At 32.6% G+C, this 23,956-nt stretch overlaps 1 protein-coding gene across 2 annotated transcripts in view; it reads right to left on the minus strand.

Moving 5' to 3' along the window:
* Positions 1 to 23,956, minus strand: part of LOC119632801 (chaoptin) — a 163,217-nt gene that overhangs the window by 45,382 nt on the left and 93,879 nt on the right. For both annotated transcript variants that reach the window (XM_038025917.1, XM_038025916.1), the window contains exon 3: positions 11,126 to 11,496. In XM_038025917.1, the coding sequence (XP_037881845.1) occupies positions 11,126 to 11,496 (371 nt within the window). The remainder of the gene's footprint in view (positions 1 to 11,125; positions 11,497 to 23,956) is intronic.

Raw genomic sequence — 23,956 nt, forward strand, 5'->3', positions numbered from 1 at the left:
CTTCTTTTAAGAGCCGCAAGACAGTGGAAAATTCCGATTCGTTTGCATTATTAAAACACTATTTTTGGCAAGTCTTGTATTTTAACGACTTTAAACGATCATTCAGAATGTGCTGGATGCCCGAAAAAAGCCAAATATATAATATCTCGAAAATTGCGACACAATGTCAAAATAGAGGGGCATAAACTGATTGAAAATATCATTCTGAGTGAATTGATATAATAAAAAGCAGTTGCATGCGATTTTCAGCGGATTTTTATTGAAAAAGTTAAAAATCCCACTACATCGTGGCGATAAAATAATATGAACGCCTGACATGCTCACAAGACTAATGAGGTGTCGAGCCGTCATTTGCCGACGTTGGAGCTCTTCGCGAACCAGGTTTGTAGAATATCTGAGTAGTTTTCAACGGGATCCTGACCTACTCTTGTGCCACAACATCTGGCGATTGCTTCAATCATGTTGGAGATGGGAAACTGCTGTTCCAACTCCGTTCTAAAACACCCTAGAACACCGATTCAATTATGTTGTGGTCTGACGATTACGCTGGCAAGTGAAGATGTTTGATGATATTCTGATGCTCCTCAATACAAGACAGGTTCTTTTTGTTTGTTTGTATCGGCGCATTATCATCTTGGAATATGGCGGTATTCGGCCAACCACTTCATAGTTAAGGATGTCGCGATATTCAATCGGAGTAATCCGGTCAGTGATGGAAACAAAATGATCAGCTGAATACCATGATATAGCGGCCGAAACTATAACATAGGCTCTCCCACGCTTGACTGGAATAAGCAGGTAGTTCGTATTGTTCTTTTGGGGTTTTTTCATATAAACAATTTATCGGACCGTAATATCTTGTTGCAATCATCAAGTGTCCAGATTTAATGATTGTGCCGCCACTTATATAAAAGGTTTCGCAATTGCAGCTCTTCCCTAAATGTTAATTTTTGTATGGCTGCCGCTGTACTATTTTTGTTGCATATTATTTAGATGAGCTTTGAGTCCTTGCGACATTTTTGCCGCGGTATTTGTATGCTGTCTGGCCACAATCGTTCTTAATGTTCCTGGGTCTCTATCAGTTAACTTAGGACTTGGCCCATTATTCTTTCTCTACGATACTATTTTCCTATATTTTGTGTACGTTGTCTGTGTCGTGGATATTGTCGCTCGTGAAACGTTAAACAGTTTCCGCTCTCATTACACGAGTCGCTTCAAAGTCTGAGAGATCACACATTTCACCGATTGCTTGTTTTAGTCAGAACAAGGCGCATAATAGAGTGAAATACAATGTACAACACTAGGAAGGTAAAGTATGCAATAGCAGCACTAGTGCCAACATGCAACAAGATGATGCTATAGTGCATATCATTTATAATATTCCTTCCATCGTCGGTATACATTCATATAGATGAATAACTTGAAAATCATCGGACGTTTATTATGCGGATAACGGTAAAAATCAATAACCTAATCAACGATATTGAATTTTTGGTCAAAGCACGTGTTGCGTGCCAAAGAAAAAAGCAAGAAATATTAACATAAAGCAACAAAATCAAAAGCGTTTTCGCTAATGTCAGTATTAACGTTGGATATACAATTGCATTTTAAATTTAAATTGATATTTAAAATATCTACGTCGCTCTTTTATAATCAAGCGAAGGACAAATGATTAAAAAAAATGGTGTAACATAGAATTGTTAATGTGAATGCTCCATCAGTCCTCGCGAGCGTAATAGTTTTTTCACCCACATTTTCTAATTTAAGTTAATTATCGAGAAAATTTCTTAAAAGAGAAAACGAGATTAAAAATTTATTTTAATTATCTCCTAAAAGCTTTAAAATAGAATCAAGGCAATAAATTAAAAAAAAAAAGAAAAAAAAAAAAAATAATAATAATAAAACTAAGAGGAAGGCTGCATAAATTTGAACCTTAACTTTCTTTCTGATAATTTCCTCATTAGCTGGCAGCCAGTAATTAAAAGAATATCTGTTCTCTTTACTTTACCCTCTAAGCCGTTTTGTAACTTTGTTTGCTGAACGGAAAGTTGAAAAATAAAATTTTTGTTAAATTTTGTTTCCCGCACTTTTTTTCACATTGTAACGCTTGACCCCTTGAATGAATGAACGAATGAATAAATGAATGAGCGTAATTTTGCCGCGTATCCAAGTCACCCGTTGCATTAAGTCTACACTAGAGTTGTTAGAATTGTTAATTAAGTTACAAAAAAAAAAAAAAAAAAAATTGTTTCTTATTTTTTTTTTTCAAAAGAGCATTTGCGGAAATCATTTACAAGCCAGACAACAATGTTCTGCTTATACGCACAAGCAACCGAATTAAGTTGAGATTTTCCGGGCGGTATTCTTTTGTTCAGCTTTTATTGCACTCATTTGCTCACATAAGCATTGAATCATCACATATAGTGCCTTAGCAATTAGTAGAGAAATAAAATTTCCTTTTTCTTTACTTACTCTTACTTTTCGCTTTGTTTTATTTTATCTTTACTTTTTTTGTTTTTTGTTTTTTTTTTTTTTTGCCTTCCCCATATTACAGAAAGTTAAAGAAAGTCTTTAGTTTTCTTCTTCTTTTCTTGGTGTTGTCTCTTAACTAACAAACTGTGACACATAATGTACACGATATAGAGCAAAGACCTCAATGATTTAGACACGAAACAGAGAGTCGAAATGCAGAGTCGAAAGACGCCGACGGTCATCCTCGATGAAACTGAAATACCCTGCAATAAAGTAACTTTTTTTGCGATTTGCGTTCGCGGAAAAAAAAAAAAATGCGAACAATTGTACAACAGTTTTCCTACTATGCTAAGAAGTTCCGCACCTGCATTGAGACCGACAGCCGCAGGCTGCAAAGTTCAGCCAATTGCTTGATTGATTGATTGAGATATTATGATGTCGCTCGCAGTAGCATTCGTTCGTTCGTTCGTTCGTTCCGTTGGTTACAAACATCATCACAAAACAAATGTTCTTTACTTTTGCTATATTGCTGCCTGCCGGATATGAAACGGAAAAAATAATATCAAGCAAAATTTAACATCAGAAGTTGTAAACTTCCTTTACTTTTGCTTATGTTCATTACATTGTATGACCCTGTTCAGTAAGGCGCGCTCTTTCCTATATAAAAGCTAGAATAATGAATATAACGAATTTTTTTTTACTTTTCTTTTCTTTTCTTTTTCTGCTTCTATTTCTGTTTTGCTCTCTTGCCAACGTATAGGATGTCTCCTATGTTTTTTTTTGTTTTTCTTATCCATTCCATATGAAAACGTGTTTATGTTTGTGTATATATATATGCACGTATATGTGTTAAATGCTTTATATGGGTCTTAATATATTGCCATATATTGTTTTTGTTTTTGTTTTTGTCTTTGTTTTATTCAAGCGTGGCGCATAGTGTATCATGGTTGGTTTTATAAGAATGATGTGCCCATTTGACTCTCATGACGATGATGATGACGATGGTCTTTTCTTTTTCAGTTTTAGTTTTAGTTTTCATTTTTGTTTTTTTATTTTTATTTACTTCTTTTTTTTTTTTATTTTGCTTCAAACAATTCATGTTCATCTGTTTTGCGGAAATTGTGGTGACATATTGTGAAAGAACGTGTCTGCGTTCAAGTGTAAACAATATTTAGAATACCACCAAGAGATGTGTTTGTTTAAATATTAAAATGTGTAAGAAAAGAAAATTAAACGAGCTTTTAAACGAAAAATAAAATATTGTTTAAGAAAGTCAAGGAAAAAGCAACTATATGAAAGTCTTGAAAAGCCAGACCAATACATTCTCTCAACGTTTTAATCAAAAAAAAAAAAAAAAAAAAATAAAAAAGATAGTCTTTAAAGAAATTCTTTATTGAATTAATTTTAACGAATATATAAGAGAAAATTTCATACTAAACGCAAGTTTGTACTCGTAATCGTAAATATATTATATTCAGTTTTGTTTTTCTTCTCTTTTTTTAGTGTAAATTTTCTTTCGGTGGTGGTTATTATGAGAAAATTTCAATTTTCGTTTCCGTTTCTTTTTTGCTTTTCATTTTCTCAGCACACGTAGATACAGAGCTTAAATGTGCTAAATAATTGGCTAACAATGAATGTTTAAATGTGTCTACATGTTTAACACCTACTTTCTTTAAGCAATTTTCTAAGAAAACGTTTGGCCTCGTTTTTGAATTTTTCAACAGTGCACGTATCCATCGCATATTCATAGAAAAGTTGAAAAAGACTTCACCAGGTAATTATGCAAATTTCCTTCCTTCATTTAGGCTATTAGGAAACGAAAGCCAACAAAGAGCATATGTTTATATGTGCTCTAGTTAAGTGTGTGTGTGCATGTATACATATTCCAAAAGATTTAATCATGCATGGTATACTGAATTTCTCATAAAATGTGAAAAAAAAAAAAACATACGTATTTTTTTTCTTTTTTTTTTGTTTTGTCCAAAAGCAAATGTTAAGTAATATATTTAAAGAATTTAACGTTTATATATACAACAACATGATTGGGGTTAGGGATGATTATTGTCAGTTGACTGGCACAAGGTTAAAGGGGAAAAATTTTGAAAATTTTTATAAAGAAAAAAAATAAATAAAAATACAACAACAACAATAATAGTATGAAAAGTCAGGGAAACTAAGAAAGTTTATATTAAAGCTTAAAAGGGTTTAATAGAAAACTAAGTTGGCCAAAATGCTTGAGAAAAAATGGCAAAAGGATTGTATGCATAAGCTACAAAAAAAAAAAAAAAAAAAAAAAGGGGAAAAATAAGGAACAGAAAATAAAAACAAATTGTTTTAAGAGCTCTTGAGTTTGCATTACCATTCCTTTAACGAGGAACAAGAAATAAAATAAGGCTTGGGTCGAATACATTAATACCCACTAATAGATTGTGTATATATATATATATATAGTCTATCTTATTATATATACAGTGCGCGTCTTTATAACTAGCAATTCGATTCCTGTTATCCAAATCACTGTTGTGTGAGTCACTTAGATTATATACAAATAGAATTGTTATGGATCCTCTTTCCACTTTCTCACCGGAAATGTATTAAAATTGATCAATACACATTACATTTTCTACAAGCCTTATATTAATTATCGGACTTGCAACGTAATAAAATTGTAACGTCCCTCTCATCCGCTCAATGTCTTATGCGGGCCTCACGTTCTACGAATATGATCACAGTTTTTCTGCCGTTTTATACGAGTCCCTCTAGGTATAGGAGATCTAGGGTATAGCCTAAATTTCGAAAATAATTTGACATTTGAGATCACATCCAACTATACAAAGTAAACAAAGCAGCAACAATTTTGTGATCAAAATTTAAAAAAAGTAATTATTATCTGTTTCTTTCTAATTATGGGCAGAGTTATGAACTAATTTGCCGCACTTTCAAACCTAACAAATACATACAAAATAATAAGAAATAGCTTCAAGTCAAGTTTGATTATCTAAATGAAATTTCCAACATCTAGCAAACATCTTAGCAAACATCTAGATCAATAGACAGACACCTATGTCTAAGTCGTCAAGAGTAGCATCTACGATACATGTTATTAAGTTTTACAAAAATTTACCGAATATAGATATAGAGCCTTGTGGCTGAAAAGTATTTTTAAAAGGTAAAAACTTACGAATTTACGAAGGAACGTATTTTGGTACGCAATGATGAATTTTTTTTTTTTTTTTTTTGTAAATGTATACAAACAAGCTGAAACGTTATAATCGTATAGTACTTTTGTTACAAAATACCAAAAGTTGATCCCTACTATTATATAAAAAATAAATGCTAAAAATTAAGCCAGCTTTCCATATAAAACCTTATTTTTTGTAAGCAGATTTATAAGAGGGAAGTTTGGGGCATGTGGTCCCTTGTCATTCAAATTTTAAGCATTCATTCGATATACAAAGAAGTTTGCTTTTGACGACTTTGCCATCCCTTTGAGAAGAAGTATGAAAAATTGCAAAAATTGCAAAATTTTTTGTTGTTTTATAATCCGGTTTTATATGTGAAGTGGTGAGAAAAATGACTCGATTTCTCCAACTTTCAATGGTCTTTACGTTTAGTTCAAAATACGCCGGCGTACTAAATTCGTCGAAAATTACGACGTTTTGCAACTTGGACGCGGAGATGTTTCATTTTTTAAACAGTAAACGGCGGTCAGTGATAGAGGATTAAATGGGCGACGATCGCAACAGATTATTACAATTCACTTACAAGCAAGCCAGCTGTACTGGATCAAAATTTGAGCGGCATTTACCTCACAGCGGTTAAGGATTTCTTGTTTATCTATACGTTTGACTGGTTTGGGATTTTCACTACGGAGTTAAGTTCGGTTTTACAAATCAAATATTTTAGACTGAACTGCTAAAAATGTTACAGAAGATCTACAACAGTTCACAAATATTAAGAATTGAAACATACGCTCAGCATAAAGCATTGACAAAGAAGCCTAAGAAATCTTAAGAGTGATAATACCATTTAGTAGGTTATAATCGTAAGATTCTTAGCTGGCAAAATACTCGGTGTTTTTATGCCCTCCTTAGCACGTTGACGACGCCAAAATAAATTTTGATGAATATTTGCTTTATTTCTTTTCATATAATAATTCCATATTCAATGTAGATACTACTAGAATGATAGCGAAAACAGACTTTTCAGTGATGCCGGCAAAAAATCAAAACTAAATAATCGTATCGTCATTCTCTTTTTTGAAAAAATGTCTATCTACTTATTTTGCACTACTTACCTTTCACTTTTAGTTCACACTAAGAGAAAAAGGAAAATAAACACTGAAGACTGAAGTGCCTATCCTGGTGCAACGTGATTATTTTCAATACATATTTATATACAAACGCAAGAAAATCATTTTAATTCGCAAAAAAATATGATCTAAATAAATTATTTGTTTAAATGCTTAGACGAGACTTAAATACAAAGATAAACTGAAATTTTTTAATATTCTTTACCCTCTACATGCAATAACCGAAAAGTTGCTACGCGTAGTTATGAATAAGGTTTTATCGCGCTTTATCACTTGAATTTTTCATGCCGAAGTACTAATAATATATCTATACATTGCCGGTCATCTTCACAAAAAAAAAAAAAAAAAAAGAAAAACAAGTAAGAAAATTATACTCGGTCGTGACCGAATCTTTTACATCCATCACCGCTGTCGTGAGAAACACTAAAAAAATGTGGTTCATACCCCCATAATATTGGGTGGGCGCGGCTGATTGTTTTTATTTTCGGTGAAAATTTGTGAAAATTTGTGTACGATGTACGTGCTGTACTTTTCGAGTAACAAGCGAAAAACACTGAAAGCAAAGATTTCGATAGTATTTTTTATATGGAGGTTTGGGCGTTGTAGGCGTGTGATATCTTCATATTTGCGAACGGGAGAATGTTAACTACAGACTACTACTACACAGCTGATGAACATATCAACAGATGGACATGCTTAAGTGCATTCCGAATTTGCAACTGACAAAGAATTTATATACTTTATGAGGGCATTCAAGCTTTCTTCTACATTTTTGTCAAGGTACTACAGCATTGCCCGTAAAATGTACGCCAAAATTTTTGTAGATTTATCTGCGGTACTTCATGAGCAATGAGCATAAAATCAATTTTTTATTCTTTTTGAATAGCAGACGTGTCCTCTCTTTACGTGACTCTGTATTCGTGCGTTGCAGACAAAACTTATAATATTTCTGCCAAATTTAAAGTCGATAGATTCATTTTTGCCACCAGCATAATGCTCACAACAGACGTTACACAGACGGACGGACGGACGGGCATGCTTAAATCGATTGAGAATTTGATGTTGGTCAAGAATATAAATACTTTGTAGGGCCTCTGAAGCTTTCCTCTAAGCGTAGTGAAGCTTTTGACAAACTTGACAAACAAACCTCTTCAATGATTGATATAACACGTCTCAATTCTCCTGAATGTAGTTATATAAGTAGAGTACATCGGGAATAAAATTAAAAAATTTATTAAAAAAAAAAAAAAAAAACGTTTTTACAAAGCTATCCACAACTTTTCTAATCATTTTGCCCGAATATGGAGTCTATTCGGAAACGATTGACCATTTGATTAACCTAAAGTTTAATCTTTTGGTATTGTCAAAAGGATGGAAAGTCTGCTCGGGCAGGCAATGTGTTGCTGATTGAAGCCAGTGCAAATCGCAAGAAATAATATCTATTGAACGCATTGGGTATAGTAACATCATTTCATTTCAGTGATTTTGTGGCACGCTTTTATGCTTTATACAAATAGTTGTAACATCCTTAACTGTGGTCTATTTTATGTTATTATTATATAATATATATAAATGCTCCAAAATAAAATGCTTTAATGACAATCGTATGTTTTTTCCTACAATTCTTTCTCTAATGGTTTTTCGAAAAAAAAAAAACAAAATTAAAAATCGATACCTTTTTCTCTAAAATCAACTGATGGACACTCGTATATGATGGATTTGTTTTTCTGCGTGAATAATTGCAATCTGCACAGTAACAGTGGTCAAGGAAACAACTTTCCCATTTTGTGTATATAAATTTAAAAAAAAAAAAAACTCTTATTTACTTCATGTTTTCTACATATTTATCTTTTATTTATTTATTTTTTTTTTTTTTATATTTAGCCAGCCGTTGCGGGTATAGCTTGGATATATTTCAACACATTGGTGCTGGTAGAGCATGAAGGAAAACCACGAATGTTATTAGGAGTTTTGGTTCATAAGTTTGCAACAATGACTATTTTTATAGTAAAAATAATATATCTATGAAAATTGAATCAAGGTTATATTGAAATACAATATTTGAAAACTTTTCCCCTCAAAAGAAAACGATTTGTCGCAGATCAGGTAGTAATTTCAGCTTTCTGCAGATCTTTCGGCTCGATACCAAGCAGCAATTCAATCTTACTGGGAAAAAAGGGAAGGCGTCTTACTCTAAACAATAAATGATTATGAACAAAGGTAAATGACATATGCATTGCCGATCCTCCAAGGAGATTAGAAAGAACTTGAAAAGGCTTACAGAAGAACCAACTGAAGAATAAATTAATTTATACTCCCCATTGGAAAAAGAGACTTTTCATGTTAGGTTAAGTTTTCTTGTTTTTACAATAATAGTAAGTAAGTGTCATAGTTTCCAAATTAAATTGCTCACTAAAAGATTCTTGTTCGTCCGTCCATTGACCTACTCATCATTTCATAATTCATCATAAAAAATTGAATAAAAAGCTAAAACTGAGACAGTCACTTAATAGTTAAATGAGTTCGTAAAATGTGTCACAAAGTATAACGGCCATCATTAACGTGAAGATTGCTACAAGCATATCGGGGTTTTATGCAAACGTGACCATAATCAGCTCGGCACGAATGCAGCTGCTATAAGCAAGCAGTTGTCAGTTATCATTTCTGCTCTACGAATTTTTTTGATTAGCCTGCATTTAAAGTATGCTCGAGCAAGTTACCAAAAAATAGAGCATGCATACATATAAACAGGCTACATGTATGCTGACAATGTTAAAATCATTGTCGCGGCACAATTGTGTCTTTATAAACACAAGCTGTTGCACATATTTTCTTCAATGTATGGTATTTGTATGTATGTTAATAAGCTCTGTCTCTTTTAGAAATTTGTGAATGAAATTGTTTCGGCTTTGGATGTTTCATATTTTCAAGACAAAGTATGTTTAAAGCCAAGCAATTGCGTATGCGTGTGTGTCTGAAATTATCACCAAAAAATGGTTGTTTGAATTGACTTTTCCTCGAAACTTACTCTACTACTACTACTACTACTAATGCTAGTCTTTGTTGTGTAGAAAATTTCCACTATCAAGACCAATTTTCGGGATTTGTGAATTTTAGAAAGAGACATACATAGAAATCTAATTTAAATCAGAATCTCTCATGTTTGGTGAGAATTTATTTATGATTTGTGTTGGTTGCTAACGCACATCTTTGAATGCTGCGAACGAAGTGACAAATTTAGTTTACGATTTTCCTTTGATAGCGTGGAAAAGATCAACTAAATACTGAACACAGTTTGAGTCTTGGATTCAAATTAATTGCACGGTTTGCACGTCAAGGCACACATATGAGTGACAATGCCTACATTTCCATATTATTAAAATGTCAAATGGAACTGAAGTGAAATGAAAAGCACCGACCGATCCCCAATCCTCAATGTTAATATATTTAAAACAAGCCTGCCTTACTTGCCTGTGCATCTATCGCTGCTCATTAACCCGCTTATGCACTACTAAAGTTTATTGGTATTTATGTGCATTCTGTATATGTATTTTTTTGTATACACGTTTTCGTTTTTATCGTGCTACCCTTAAAGACCAAAAAGCAAATTGCGTTGTCGCCGCAATCAGCGCAATCAACCATAAAAACCACTTTGCAGCATCTCTTGTGTCGTCGTTATTTGGCTTGATGACCATACATACATAGATACACATAGACTCAGCCAAACATATATAGCATATGAAATAAAAAAAAAAAGACTTTTACTATAGAGATGGAGTTTAAGTGTGTAAATGTATTTAGTTATATACGTTTTACAAAACAACGTTCAAACGATATTATAGCGAGTGATATGAAAGGCAAGCAAGCAAGCAAGCAAGCAAGCGAGCGAGCAAGCATACATATCCGCATGTCTCTACTTCCACAAACCGCATAAAAGCTTTAGCATGTTGTCTACCACCATATAAGCACGCAGGTATACAAATAAACAAAACCCACACACCTACACCACCAAACGCCAATGCCATCATTTTCATGAACAACTAAAGTCTTCTACTTATGTGTATATGTTTTTCCTAAATGTTCGTGCAATCCAACAAAGCCTAAAGTTGACAAACAAACAAACAAGCAAACAGACAAACAATGTGCATGCTTGCACGTACGCATAACGCAATTAATTATTTACACTATACCTGCTCGTTACAATATCGTTAATTTTTCCTTTTTTTTTGTTTTCATTTTCGTTTTAATTTAAATTTAAATTCTGTAATATATGTTACAATGTAATGAATGATTCGGGTAAATTTTTTCATTAATTACCACAATTTTGTGGATTTAACTCACCTGGAAATTTATACAACTCGACTTCGTTGCAATTAATCTCAATCAGTGTTGACGTTTCGTTGGGTAGTCCGGCACATTGGCACATGCTATTCAACGGGCACGCATATAATATATCCTGTTGTTGAGCATGGAGGAGGGCCGCGAAACTACCACCTCTGCTATTGCTCGCACCAGCTATAATAGGCGATGGACCACGAGCCGCTATTACACCTGATGGACTACGGGCCGGACGTGTAAGGATCAATGGTGCGGTACCAGGACCTAAGGCACCAGGACCACCACTATCAAATTTCCAACAATCGGCAGTGTTACGAAACCAATATAATAACGATATCGATATGATCAGCAATTGTGGACGTTGTTGTTCCATTCTATCACAGAAAGTAAAAGAACAATGCAAATATTTGCTTAATTAATATGCAAACAAAAATATGCTCACTTTAAGGCATTATCAATAACATAAATATTATCACATATGTGAAGGGGCGAGAGAACATTTTAACAATGAAATTTTTTCCAAAAATATTGTTTATTCGGCAATTAAAAATCCATTTTCACCATTTTTTTGTCATATGATACAAGTTTTCCCAGAATTTCGAACTTAAATATTGCCATGATAGTCAGTAAAAATTTTCTGTATACACACACACACACACACACACATACACATTTATATGCGAACAATTTTTCGATTAAATTCTCTTTCCTTTTTCCTAACTTTTTTGTTTTTCTTCTTCTTTTTCCTCTTCAATTTTCAATGCTTTCTGCAATGCTTTTTCAAATAATTTAACACAATTTGAATTAAACTACATGCAGTATTCAGTAAATTTGAGCATTACAAGGAATTTCATAAATCAATTTACCACATATACATATACACATGTACGTATACATACAGGTACAGAAAAGATATGAAAACTTGCGGTGATAGCATGAGAAGACAACAAACATTGCAACTGCATTTTCTCTCGCTATCAAAACATAATACATTATGAGAGGTTAACAGCAAAGCAAACACGTATAAAAATATAAATGCCTGCATCCAAACCGAAAATCATGTTGTTTGTAATGCTGCGCAGATGTAACATCCATTTGGTTCGTTAATGTTTTCTTTCTTTCTTTCTTTTATTTTTTCTGGCATTTTCTTTTAAACCTTTTTTTTTCTGTCTACCACTTATATGCATATATTCATATAAATATATATATATATATATATGTTTGTAATTTTTGGTAAGTTTTGCATGCACAATATACGTGAGCGTGTTTGTGTCGCTGTTTATTTAACAGGTTGCATACGTGTGCATGTTATAAAACGATTACAATAAAATGAAAAATTCTTATAAAGTTACTGCTGCTGTCGAAGTAAAATTTCGCAATTTATTCCAACAATTCCTTTTTCATCTCAATAGTTCGCGCTTTTCACCACCTTCTCGTTTATCGCATTCACTTGCTACACGAAAGTGTTATTTCATTTGTTTACCTTACCGCTTGCATATGTGTTAAAAGTTTTTTTTTCATAACTAAAAAATTTTTATTATAATTTTTATCGTTTACTCTCTGTAGGTATGTTTTACATAAAACCGTATGTTTTTTTTTTTTATATTCATATGTATGTAATTCTTGCTTCATCTTGTTTTTTTTTGTTTTTTTCGTCTTTACTACTCTTCTTGACTGAAATAAAACGGTTTTAAAATAATTTGCAATTTTCAGTGACATAAATGCAAAAATTTTCATGTTCCAGCGACATAAAGGTAGAAAAAGAAAAGAGAAAGAGTACCCTCGAGAAGAATTACAAAAATTTTGATATATTAAAAAATGAAAAAAATCTAATTGCATTTTAGATTAAACGAGCTATCGGGTTTATTACAGTAATTTTATCAATTTGTGTGTAGGAAATAGAATACCAGAGACGAAATGTAGTGCTTCTGCTCGATCTGGCGCGAGATTTAGAGTTTTGCTCTGTCATTTCTTTTCAAAAATATTGAAACTATAAAATTTAAGCTAGAAACCTCAAATTCTTCGAGAGCGAATCTGATTCGAAAAACCGGACTTTCGGGTGATCGGGAAAAGCGAGCAAACTGTAAAAGCTCTTATAAAAGAGGAATTCGGAAGTCTTAGTAGCCATACAATATAACGTCCAATAAATACATTTGTCAAATTTTGATTTCTTTTTCGTTGATGTTTGGTTTTTAAGCCGAAAGACCGCAAGTAGGCTTCGCCTTTTGGTCTATACGTGCAGACTTTCACTTCCTGTTTAATCATTCTCAGAATATAAACATATTGGCAAACCATATAGTGCAATGGCTAGACTTCGCGACTGGCAAGTCGGTAATTGCTGGTTCGAATCTCACTACGGTACGTACTACTTTATAACGAACGATCTAACTAACCTAGTTACATAGACTCATGCCTCATGACATTCTTTCATATATGAAGTCATAGTTTTAACACTTAGACTTAACTTCACTTTGCTAATACTTTAAGCTGAAAAATATTCTCATCAAAACTATGTTTATTTTGAAACTGAAAATTGTTAGGTTTGCTATGCTTTAATAATCTCTATAAGTGTGTTATTCAGTCTTAAGAGTGTTGCTTAATAAGGCTGTGAATATGTAAAATTGTAACCAGAGATGAATAAATAAATATATGAAAATGCTAATCACAACTCAATGGCAATACGGCCAACGGAATTAAATAATCAGTTATTGTGCCTCAGTTGTTGTGTTTAAGTCAAACTGTAAATCAGAAACAAAATGCCTTCCACTTTGTACGATTTTCTTTTCCTTGTTATTATTATTATTATTATTATTTTTATTAATTTTGCCAGAGAAATAAAATCTAAGACAAAAGTCTTAAAGCCCATGCATCTCTAGGCTAAAGGCTTTGTTCGAACCTTTACCGCACACTTGAGATTTGAACCCAAGACCATTGAATTGTTAATCGAGAACCTTTGCCTTAATCAGTCACTCAGGCAGATTTATTTTTTTTTAATTTCAAGTCTCTTACTAGGAAATCTCTTAAATAATATTCGGATAACACCTAAGAACGCCGAACCTTAAATTAGTTAGTTGTAAGTATTTAAATTTAAAAGAAAAATAAAAAATTTTGTTAACCTTTTAAAAGCCTTCAATATTAAGCACGTAATACCTTGTGCATAAATTTTTTTCTTTATTAGTAAGAGTCTAGTACTTAGACTTATTACGCTTATTTGCCAAATTATGAAGTACACGGTTTTGATGTTTTTTTTTTTTTTTTTCCTTTTTACTTTATGGCGAGAGATTATTTTCTTTTCGTCAGTATCATTAACAGAAAATTTTGTATTTATTTTCAAAGAATATATTTATGCATATATTCATGAATATCTATTCATATATATATATATACGCATATGTATGTAATCAAAAACTAGCCCAAGAAAAATGGTAGAAAAGCAAAATAAATAATATTTTTATGTAGAGAGGTTGATGCGGACTCATATGAATGTTAGTGTCTTTGGCATATTTTTTACATAGCTTCTGGCACTATGCCATCTAATTTTTTTTTATACACTTTCAGTTTTGTCTATTGCTGTTTCCCTCTCGCGTCCTCTTAGCCATTCAAAAAAGTCTCATACGTTTTTGCAAGAATTTCACATATTAAGTTTTAGTTACAATGTTAGGCTTCAACGTAATACACACCATTACAAATCCACATACATAGACCGAAATTTGTGCGTTGATTTTGTTTGTGCAGTGTGTGGACGTGTGTTTTCCATGTTTATTTGCAGGCTCTGTTAAAGAAACAGTGAAAGCAAAAAGAAAAATAAGAAATAAAAAAAAAAATTGAAAAAAAATTTCCATAAAAAGATTGTTTGCGACTTTTTAACAGTCTTACCGAGGGTTTCGTTAGCCCTCATATTGTTTGCTCACTGAATTTGTGTATGCTTGGTTTTACTGAGGCCTCGAAGACAAATAGGCTTTAGTTTCAAAACTTACGCGTGTGCGTGTGCCGGCAAAATGACATGCGATTTGAATTCGAAATGTGTGTTCCCTGGCAGCTGTTTAATGTTTGCTGTTGACTTTTTTTTTTTTTTGATGTCTACAATTTGGAAAAAAACTTTAATAGTTGCTAAGCACGCAGGATTTGCAAATAGAAAAAAAAAAAAATTTCAATCTTTTGTATATTTTGCGTGCATTTCGGTGATTAAGTTCCATTTCACTGTTAAATATGACGGTGAGAGAAACAAACGAAAATCCAATTGACTTTATTCGAATACTATTCAAGTGTTGAGCATATGAAATAACTGCGCAGAAGAAATGGAGGAAGAAAACTCAAAGTCATCGGAAATTTAATAAACAAAAAAAAAACAAACACGGTATACGCAACGATTATTCGTCTATAAAATTAAGAAGTTAGCAATAGTTTCCGCTCCGAAATGACTTTTCTTGAAAGAAACCTGCATTGTAGTTGGTCCAAAAATATTAAAAATTCAGATCCAATACCATCGACATTTTTCGATATTTGAACAATTTTTGCCGAAAAATAATAATAAAAATTTGCAATTTTTTTTGTACCATAGGATCTTTTCAAAATAATGCGATATGATGATATATGAAAAGTGATAATAAAAAAATCTCAATGCAATCATATTTAGTGGGCATCGCTCTGAAGCGAAAAGATGTCTACACTTTGTAGATGTACGTACACCAAGTTTCAGTACAAAGTTTCGAAAATACCGACACCTGCGTTGAATGCCAAAATACATGAACAAACACAAGAAACATGTCCAGAATCGATTAGCTCATGATAATGATATGATAATGAAGTCGTCTGGTATAATAAAAAGTGACTGGATCCGAATGTTAATGGTCTTTTTTTTTTAAAAAAACTAAAAAACTGTCTATATCATTGCGCTTCCAACGTGTGCGCTATTAAAAACGACTACAAAGTTTCGTCAAAGTATTTCGAAACTTGGGTGATTTTTAAAATAATTATATCTCGATTAAAAACAAAGGTTAATATTGTTTGCAAAAATTTAAAAGGTCACAAGCATTGATGCAAAGTGCAACCTGTGGCATAAAATGTGCAAATTCGTTAATCGTTCTCTCAATATCCATAATTAAACAAGACAAACAGGCTTCATTTCGAAAACGATTAATTGAAAATTCACAAAAAAAAAAAAAAAAAAATAAATAAATAAATAAATAAATAAACAGATAAATAAAAAGAAAAAAAAATAAACTTGTAAAAACCCAATCTAAAGAGCAAAAAGCAGACATTTGTTTAAACCAATTAAAAATGTGAACAACACATCTTAATCTCTGACATCGTAACCAACAATATACACACACTTTTACCAAAAATTCCTACACCCATGCATACATCCATTTAATTTGTAGAATCCTAACGAGAACGGACTATAATGGAAAACAACAACAACTTAATGCGCTTACCAAACATAAGAGAAGAAAAAAAAAAGCAGAAAAAAATTTACAATAACATCATCGTATAAAAAGGTTAACAACAACAGCTGTTGATACCATTTGTCTACTTCGCCCGTCTCATATATATATATATATATATATATAAACACATACATACACAAAGGCACACTTACAACAATTTCATTATAAATGCTAAACGTTTAGCAATTATACCGTACAAAACACTGGGGCAACATAAACTCTAAAACCAAGTGATCAACAACAAAAGGGGGAAACCCGAAAAAAAAAACAAAATTATGGTCATGACGCTGACAATGACATACTGTAGAGAAGAGACGCTCGGTGCACTGAGATAAAAAAAAAATAAAATAATAATAATAATGAAAAGAAACCCATCGCAAAAACAACCGCAAATTATGACAAAAACTGTCAGGAAATAAGGTAAAGTGTGGAGCGAAAATGCCAACTAAGCAAGGACTTAAAAAAAAAAAGGTTAGTAAAAAAGGCGAAACAACAACCACATTGTCTATTGTACATTTGACATTGATAACTAGATACGGTCGTTCAACATATCAAACAAAGGATGGACATAATTTTGTTGCATTTTGTCAAAAGAAGGAAATTGTGATGACAATGATGATTAGAACGATGACAACAGCATTTCCATGCAAGAGAAACGAATGAAGAAAAAAAAACTAAATATATTTTTAATGTTTGTTAATTTTAAGACAAATTTCCCCGTTTTGTTTGAATCTAATCAACAGTACATAATCCAAACTCAGTTGTTGCCTTAAGCTTTTTTTCGAATTTTATCTTTTTTTTCGTTGGGGAAAAAACAATAAATTTTTTTCTCCAATAAACCGGCAAAGCTTTAATATGTACTAAGAATAATTGAAAGCAAAAGATTCTAGTGCTGGATACAATTTGAAAAGCTGCCAATATCTGTGCTTCAGCTAAAGGCAAACACGTCTCGTCCTTCTTATTTTCTTATTTGCTATAAGTGATTCAGTACCGACTGACTTTTCAGTGACCTTAAGAAAGAATTTTGTTCGTGTCTCGATTATATTTATATTGAGACCTTTAAACTTTGCTCATTTTTCTTACACTTGCAAAGAAATTATTTACTATTTTCATTATTATTATGATTGCATATCTTACGAAAGGTTAAGGAAAGACAAGAGCAACAACAACAATACTGTAAGCAAAATTATCTATTATGTATTTCTTATCAAGTGGAAAGGGAAACTGATGAGAAAAGTTGCCTGAACTTTTCACTTCTTCTTCTGCTTTTTAGAACTTTTCTTTATGCTTTTTTCTCTTTTTTTTTTTTTTCTTTTTTTTGTTGTTACTTATTCAACTTCTGCCCAGCAATTCCCCAGGCAAACAAGATAAAAATATTTTTTTTTTTTTTCGTTTTTTTTTTTTTTTTTTTTGTATTCTATTTCCTTAAAAAATCTTTTTCTTTTAGATATTTATTCTTAATTTGAAATCTGTTACACTCCTTCGCTTAACTCACTTAAAATTTCTTAAGGCAAATAAATGCCTAAAAGACGATCAACACTTATGAAATTGTGTGCCGGTTTTTTTATTTCTTTTTTTTTTTTATTTCTTACTTTCATGTTTCTTCCTTTTCCTTTTCTGCTCTCAAATAAGTTTATTAACAGCTGCCTTGTCTGCTAGCTGGCATAATAATGTTACTGACCCCATACACTTTTTAAGCACTAACGACGTAATGTCAGTCTTTTTACATATTATTATGGCAGTTTGGATACGATAATGTAAACAGACAAAACTCTTTTTAACTGACCAGTTGGTGACATAATAATGACACACAAAGAGCATACTTAGAAAAATATAAGAGGAAAAATAATGCTTGGTTGATATTGAAAGGAAACGGAACCATTATAGAGGACGAATAACAAAAATTAATATTTAATGAATAATATAGAACAAGCAGCAGGTAAATATATACCTAAAGATACTGAATGGGTCGAAAGATACCATTTTAAAAGTGGTCAGACTTTTGAACTACCAGCTAGCAATTGTCACTGCAATGAAATCTAAGAGGCAGAGACCAGGAGATTTTCAAATATATTCGTGAGACATTCACTGATTGCATGGCGAGAATGCATATACAGAGTAACGAGTTTTTAAACAAAGTTGTGCTCAGTGATGAAATTCATTTTCATTTGTATAGGTACGCAAAGAAGCAGTGCCGCCTGCCTGTAAAATTCGAGAAATAATGGCATTATTATATAAAATGACGCCTCTTATTAAAAGATCCCATGTAATTGTCGCGTGGATCAACTTTGTTTACTTCATTTAGGTAGTTTAGCTTTTAATTAAATGACTCTTGTCGAGTGGACGAGGGGTAAAAAGCGTCGCTAAGCAGCTGTCTGATTAGTGAGAAAAAAAGGAATTGATGATGCTTACTGCCTTTTTGGAGAACTATGGTGAACTATTAGATCATTTACCGGCCAATATGGTAACTATCAAGATGTTGGAGTTAGATGTGCTACAAACCATTAAAGATCCGGAACTTCAGTTCTCTTAAGCAGCTTTTCGCAAGTTGGCCGTACTAAAATGACATTTCGAAACATAATGGTCACTGTGTTCTATTATAAAGATGAGATATTTTTGAGACACGTCTGCCTAATTTGGTAACGAAACGATTGGAAAAAATGATCGCGTTTTATTAATGCTCTCGCACTTTTCGTTTAAGCTGTGCATTAAATTTTTCATTTTTGTTTGTTATAACCATCACTGAAGTATGTATTTGTCCTTTGCTTAGCGTAGGTATACTCATCAAAGATTTCTTCTTGGATTTTTTCTTCTCTTCCGAGCCCATGTTCCGTTCGGAGACCTCTACAAAAATTGGTGACGTTTACGATGAAGATACTGCATCAAAGTCAGCACGAAAATATTTTCGATCATAAGCGAAGCAGAACAGACAGCAAAGCACGAGCTGATGGCGCATAAACGAATACATAAGAGTTGCAACTACCGGGTTCGCCAGTTCGAATCTCAGCAAACTTTTACCACACTATGTCAGAGCTATGATGAGTGCTCTGGCGGTAAAGGCATAACAAATACCGAGATGACTGCCACACTGTGGCCACTCGACTTCTTTCTGGCCATAACCCTTTGAGAAGGAAAGAGAACATTTTCTGGGTGTTAAAAAACAAAATAATATACATCTCCTGCGATGAATTTAATATTTTCCGTAAGATTCCTTTAGGGATGTAAAGTTCACTTCTAAAAAAATTCCGTGAAAATGTAATGGTTTAGTTTTCCGCATAAAAAGCTTCCACATGGAAGCTACACAGTGATGCCGCACCACAGAAAGGACATCATGTTATCGACCAATACGTATACGCAAGCAAAAGTAAATGTCGTGAAATGTTTGACGAAATGTTCTTTGCGGAATTTTCCAATTACTAGCTTGTGGCAAGCAACGAACATAACCTCAATGTTCAGAAATCAAGTTTGACATATTTTAAAACATATTCTCCCTTGGAATAAATACTTGACTGAAATGACTTTGTATTCATATACCATTCATAAGTAATTATGATAAAGTCCCCCTTCTTGGCTTTTCTCCCCGTTTTCCTAGATGCCAGAAATCAGAACATTCTTTGCGTTTCAAATATTTGCAAATATTTTGTGCAAACGAAATTTATCTGATTTTCGTGGCGAATTTATGAATAGATAATATATAAACAACCACAACCCACACTCAGTCACTCAGAAAATTTAATTAAATATCTTAACCTACTCTTCTCATTCATTCAAGCGAAATGAAAAAAATATATGAACTTTAATTTTTCTAGTTGCCGTATGGAACTACGACAATCTGAAAGCTCGACATCAGTGTATATTAAGCTGCAACACGTGTGTTATCAGTAGTTAACTTTACCTTTTATTTATGTTATTTTTATTTTCTACATTTAAGAGTTAACGTAATTTTCTTACACATTTTATTATATGGCCTACTGTATGTCTTCCTCTTTCTCTAAAGCCATTGCTTAAACCAACATTTTGGAGCTTTGTACGCTTAACTGAGCAAACCAACAGGGGAAATTTAATTTCATTGGGATTACATTAACGAGATCATAATAGCACGATGCAGTATTACGTACACGTGCTTTCTTGTGGTGAAAGACGCGTTAAGGGCGTTAGCAAGAAATGAAAAACACTTTAAACTTTTATAAATGCTACGGTTGGTTGTTTTAAAATATAAGTACATTTTTAAAGAACTTTGAAGTGTATCTCGCTGCCATAAACTAGCATCTACTCTCGTACATATAAACATATATGGAAAGAGACACACTCGCCTTGTTCTATATTTAAAAAAAAAAAAAAAAGGAAAAGAAAAGTCAATTGAGTTACGCGCTCTTAGTAAAAAGTGTCATAAAATTCAATGTTTTTTTTTTCCCCCATTCAGCATAACAAGCATATTTGCCTGATTTGCATACCCCCTCTTGACGGACATCTCGAATTATTTCTTGCAAATGTATTTATTATATTTGCGTAATATATTTCTCTTTAACAAACACATAACTTTTTTTTTTTTGTTGTTTTTTAAATTTGTTCCATAAAGTTTTACCTTTTAAGTCGATAGACAAAGAAACTTTACTAACAAGGCAGGCATGTAATAGAGGAACTGAGTACGTGGGTGTATATAAATATATGCGTAAAAGTGGATGGGCGGATATGTGCAAATGAACGAATAGTTCATGCTTAATGGCTGAAAAAGCCCTTTCATTCAGGTGGGCTTATCAAAGTTTAAGTGAATAATAATGAGTTTAGAGCTGCTATTTTAGATAAAATTAATAATAATTGGATTGTAAAAGGACACATATCTCTCTAAGTTACTAGTGCAAATATTGTCGTAAATGCTGGTGTAATTACACCCCACACCATCGGTGGTATAAGAGTACATTAAGTTTGCGCGGATGTAAGTGAGACACGGAAAAACTCCAAGGTAGCCAAACCTTTCATTATACCGATCCATTCGCATCCATTTTTTCGCTTCAGGCTCTCTCTCCGTCTTCTTGTCTTGCATTCAACCTACAAGGTGCAACATTTGGAATAATTTAATGAAATGTGAAGCACCGACATGTTTTGGTGCAAAGACGAAGGCCATTCGAAATGGCTCGGATCGGAAAAATTTTTCAAACATTTCCCCTATAACGGTCCTTTTTTAAAAATTCTTTATATAAACTACTATAGAGTGGGGCTTGTTTAACCGATTCCATAGCGCTGAACAAAATGATGCCAACTGTCATCGTTCTACATCTTTGAAAACCGGTTTTACTTGTTATACCCTACATCACAGGTGGTACAAACGTATACAGCCAACACCCAAAAGGATTTAAAATAGTCCAACCTTTTACAATCGAAACAGAAATTGATCGACGGAAATTGCTTTTAAATCGATCTAAGGTTATCTGCCCGTCCTTTCTGCCTATCGTGTTGTGTTGGATTTAATCTACAAGTCACAAAATTTGCTTGCCTTGTTAAATCGCTCCTAATATAAAGTCGTTATATAAACAACTTTTTAAATGAAATGGTGCAGGGAATATAATGGTGAGCCTTGGAATTTTCACTTTTGTTTTATTTCAAATAGTGCACGAAAAATTGATTATATATTAAATTTTGAAATATTTAATTTAATCTCACGGCTTAAGGAACGATGTAGATTTTTGCTTAAAAAAGTTCGCTAGAATTATATAGAGCGCTTCAGAAATTGTAGCATGATTATATTTAAAAATCTAATCGATCACAGTTAACAGTTTCTTTTTTTATTTTTTAACGATGACTCCAGTAGAAATTTGTCAAGTTTATAATATGAAGTTGATGTTGATATATTGAAGAAAATACTTCGTAAAAAAAAAACCATAAAAGATCTTTTGTTTTCCTTTTTTTTTTCCTTTTTAACTTTAGGAAACATACTCCCTATTATTTTTACCTTCTTTTTTTTGTATCATACACTCGTACTTAATGATAGCGTCATCCTTGTAAAAACTCATAAACACATTTTTTCACTCAAGGCCTGAAGATATGCTAACATTGACATTTATTACAGAATGCCTAAAAGCAAATTACCGCAAAAGAGATATATATTGTAAAGACAACATATACGTATATGTTTGTGTACAGCTCTAGAAATGTCATTTCAACGAAGATATATGCATCGTTGAAGTCAAATTGACATTTGCATAATAAGGTATAAAATTTCAAAATGTTATATCAAAAAGAAAATGGAACAAAAAGAAATAGAGAAAAAGTATAATGCAGTGAAACAAACTTATATAGTTAAGAGGTATCTGGAGCGTTTTCTATATCTACGTAAGGAAATATTTGTCCTTTTTATATGTAATTGTTAGTAACAAGCCTCAAAGCATTCCTAAAGTATTGGATGCACAATTCATGTTTTTAATATAGGGCGTCACTGCTATTGTACCGTATTGCTTAACACTGAAGATTTTCCAAAGGAATAAGTTACGGCTTCGAACTATAATCTAAGCTCGTGCAAACTGATAGGGGAGAAGGACGGAACGGCTAATTTGTTCACAAAGGAACAAAATCACTCTTCTCTTCGTGCCGCCGCTATAAACAGCCGAGCGTCTAAGAAAATTTTAAGATTTAACTGTGTAATCTAGAGACGAATTTTTTCGATTTGAATTATTAACGGGATTAGCATTAACTCTTATCTCTATGAAATCTTGGTGTAGCGAAGTCATTACTTTTCCTGCTTAATTTATAGAAGGCATTTCGACGCCGCCCATTCCGCTGTCTAAGCAAGTTGTTTAGATCAACGATTATGCGGAACTTAGTCGATATGCTTAACTGCAAAGATCCGTTGTGTTTAGCGAATTAAGATTTCTGTCAATCCAAACGTATTATCACTTTGTAATTCATCCTCAATATAGAATTGAATAAAAATATTATAGCCGCTCACAGCCACCACCGACAAACCACCTATACCACTTTGGTTAGTACAGTTATTCATATAATGATTTTTAAAAGAAAGGAGTCATATAGGACCTAATCGAAAAAGTTACCAAATTTGAAATGTTTTCAATAATGTTTGTCCTTGGATCGAAACACGTGGGCGTAGTAGGTTTCATTGGAAGATTGTAAAGTTTGCAACCTGTACGTTGAAAACAGAGTTACGTGGACAGTCAAGCTTAGAGAGATTCAGAAAATGATGCTGAATCGATCGGTATAACAAAAGGGGGTCTGTCTCAAATCCTTCAGGACGTTATGTGCATTCGCATACATTTAATATACCCCGTATCATATTAGATGTAGGCTATAAAACAACCATATATGAGAAGGCAGATGTTGCTTCATTTCATGTTTTAGGGTCCAATTAAACACAGCATTTTTTCTCTTAATGACC

The sequence above is a fragment of the Glossina fuscipes genome, unplaced genomic scaffold (assembly GCF_014805625.2).
Source record: "Glossina fuscipes isolate IAEA_lab_2018 unplaced genomic scaffold, Yale_Gfus_2 2, whole genome shotgun sequence".
NCBI classification, from domain to species: domain Eukaryota; kingdom Metazoa; phylum Arthropoda; class Insecta; order Diptera; family Glossinidae; genus Glossina; species Glossina fuscipes.